Here is a 2,115-nt window from a genome sequence, read left to right as displayed (position 1 = left end):
CCGTTTAAAGGGCAGATTCCGGTGCTTGCTCACATGCCTAGACATGGGGGAGACCAACATCCCCGAGGTGGTGGCCGCGTGTTGCGTCCTCCATAACCTCGTGGAGAGGAAAGGGGAGGCCTTCCTACCAGGGTGGGGGAGAGCTGCTGATGCCCAGGAGAGGCTCTTTGCCCAGCCCCGGACAGCTGCCATCCGCCAGGCTCACCGGTCTGCAGTTGGCATCCGGGAGGCCCTCCGGGAGCAATTCTCCAGTGGAGGCCACTGAGTGCACTGAGGGGCTTCTGCCTGGGGACTGGGCCCTGGCCCCCAGTAGAAGCTTCCCTCCACAACCCATCTCCTGACCAAGTTTGGACACATCACTTACACCAGGGTGTGTTTCAAAATAAAATGTTCTCTTTACTTATTTATAATTTTGTACATATTATCAAACAATGTGGCAAAATAACAAAAAAAAATTTCATTTTTGTTGTTGCCAAACTATATACAATAAACAAACAGTTCCTTTAACCCTTTGTTTGTGCTTAATAAGTGGGGTGATGGGGGTGATTGAAACCTGGAGGGTGGAAGGGGACTGGAAACCTGGAGGTGGGAAGGGGATCAGGTTGAACGGGGCTTGGCAGATTTCCCTTTCCTGGCTGGGCCTCGTGTTTGGGGTGCTCCCCGGCTACGGGATCGGGTGATGCACCTGTCGGTTGGCTGGCTGCTGGGGGGCTCTTGGGACGTGGAAGCCTGGGGGAGAGGAGGGCCAGGGGGAGAGAGGGGCTGGGGAGCTGGGGGGGCTGGGGGAGAGGGAGGTCCAAGGGGGGAAAGGGCTGCTGTTGTGGAAGGGGGGTTTGGTGGGGTGGGGTCATGGGGTGCTGGAGGAGCAGGACCAGGCACAGCAGCAGGCAAGCCGCTGACCTCCCTCAGGGTGGCGTACAGCACCGTGCGCTGCAGGACCAGCTCATTCATGAGCCGATCACGCCACCGCTCCTCTGCCTCCGCCCTCTGTAGCAGGATGGCGTTCTGCTCCTGCACAGCCTCGACGTGCTGCCGGAGGATGTCGGCATAGACACGCCTGTGTCTGCGGCTCCCATGTCTCCGAGATGGAGATGGAGATGGAGGTGGGGCTGGGGTGCTGCGGCCCTCTTCCACGGCTGGTCCGGCTGTGGAGGAAAAGAAGAAGACACAATCAGTCCTATAAACTGGACTCTGTAGCACTTACAATACTAACAGAATGGTTTATTAGGGGATGAGCTTTCCAGGGCCAGACCCACTTCCTCAGATCAGAGTAACACGGCTACATTTCTATCACAATCAGTCATGTGTGCAACAGCTGTCCAAAAGGGCATGCCCTCTCCCTTGAGACAGGGGAAGCAGACATTCTGAAGGTCACACTGTGTGTGTGTGTGTGTGTGTGTGTGTGTGACCTGGGCATCAGCCTGAGCATGACAGGTTTCCCTTGTGCATCACCCACTGTGCACCCACCCACCTACCTCCCCCTCCCCCCCCCCGGGTGTGACACAACCTCACTGTACTCACCTGCTGCTTCCTCTCCCGCGCCAGATGACGCCTGGGAGGCCTCAGAGGTCTGGGTGACTGGCTCCAGGGTGAGGGTCGCCGTCTCCTCGCTGTCCTCCTCCTCTGGGCCCATGTCCCCATCTCCAGACTGCTGTAGCTCCCGCTCTGGAGCGTCCACCACCGGGTCTGCCAGTCCGGACTGCACGAACCTCCGTGGTGTGCGTGCTTCTGCACTGCCACTCAGGATCTGGTCCAGCTCTGGGTAGTAGGGGCAGTAGTGGGGGGCTGCCCCAGACCGGGAGCTCTCCTCCCTGGCTTTGGCGTAGCCCTGCCGCAGCTCCTTCACTTTGGAGCGCACCTGGTCCTGTGTGTGGGGGTAGTGGCCCTTCTGGGCCAGGGCTTCAGCCATGCGGCCATAAATTTCGGCATTTCGCCACCGGCTTTTGAGGGCCTGTAAGGCCTCCTCCTCTCCCCACAGCTCCAGCAGGCTCTTGATCTCTGCGCCGGACCAGGATGGTGCCCGGCGCTTGGAGCCTTTGGCTGGGTCCCCAGAAGGCTCGGTGGAAGGGCCAGGACGCTCTTGGGGCTGTGACATGCTGCAGCAAGGTTGCCGTG

General features: G+C 59.4%; 1 protein-coding gene across 1 annotated transcript; it reads right to left on the bottom strand.

Annotated features, from left to right (window-relative positions):
- Positions 1–597: 597 nt before the first annotated feature.
- LOC142827528 (uncharacterized) lies at positions 598–1,909 on the bottom strand. Its single transcript, XM_075923131.1, has 2 exons — positions 1,522–1,909; positions 598–1,145 (listed from the first exon to the last, which is right to left on the bottom strand). Exons 1-2 carry the CDS (start codon positions 1,907–1,909, stop codon positions 598–600), a joined length of 936 nt encoding a protein of 311 aa, XP_075779246.1.
- Positions 1,910–2,115: the final 206 nt, after the last annotated feature.

The sequence above is a fragment of the Pelodiscus sinensis genome, chromosome 3 (assembly GCF_049634645.1).
Source record: "Pelodiscus sinensis isolate JC-2024 chromosome 3, ASM4963464v1, whole genome shotgun sequence".
NCBI lineage: Eukaryota > Metazoa > Chordata > Testudines > Trionychidae > Pelodiscus > Pelodiscus sinensis.
The sequence above is the reverse complement of the archived record's forward strand: the minus strand, read 5'-3'. Positions and strand labels throughout refer to the sequence as shown.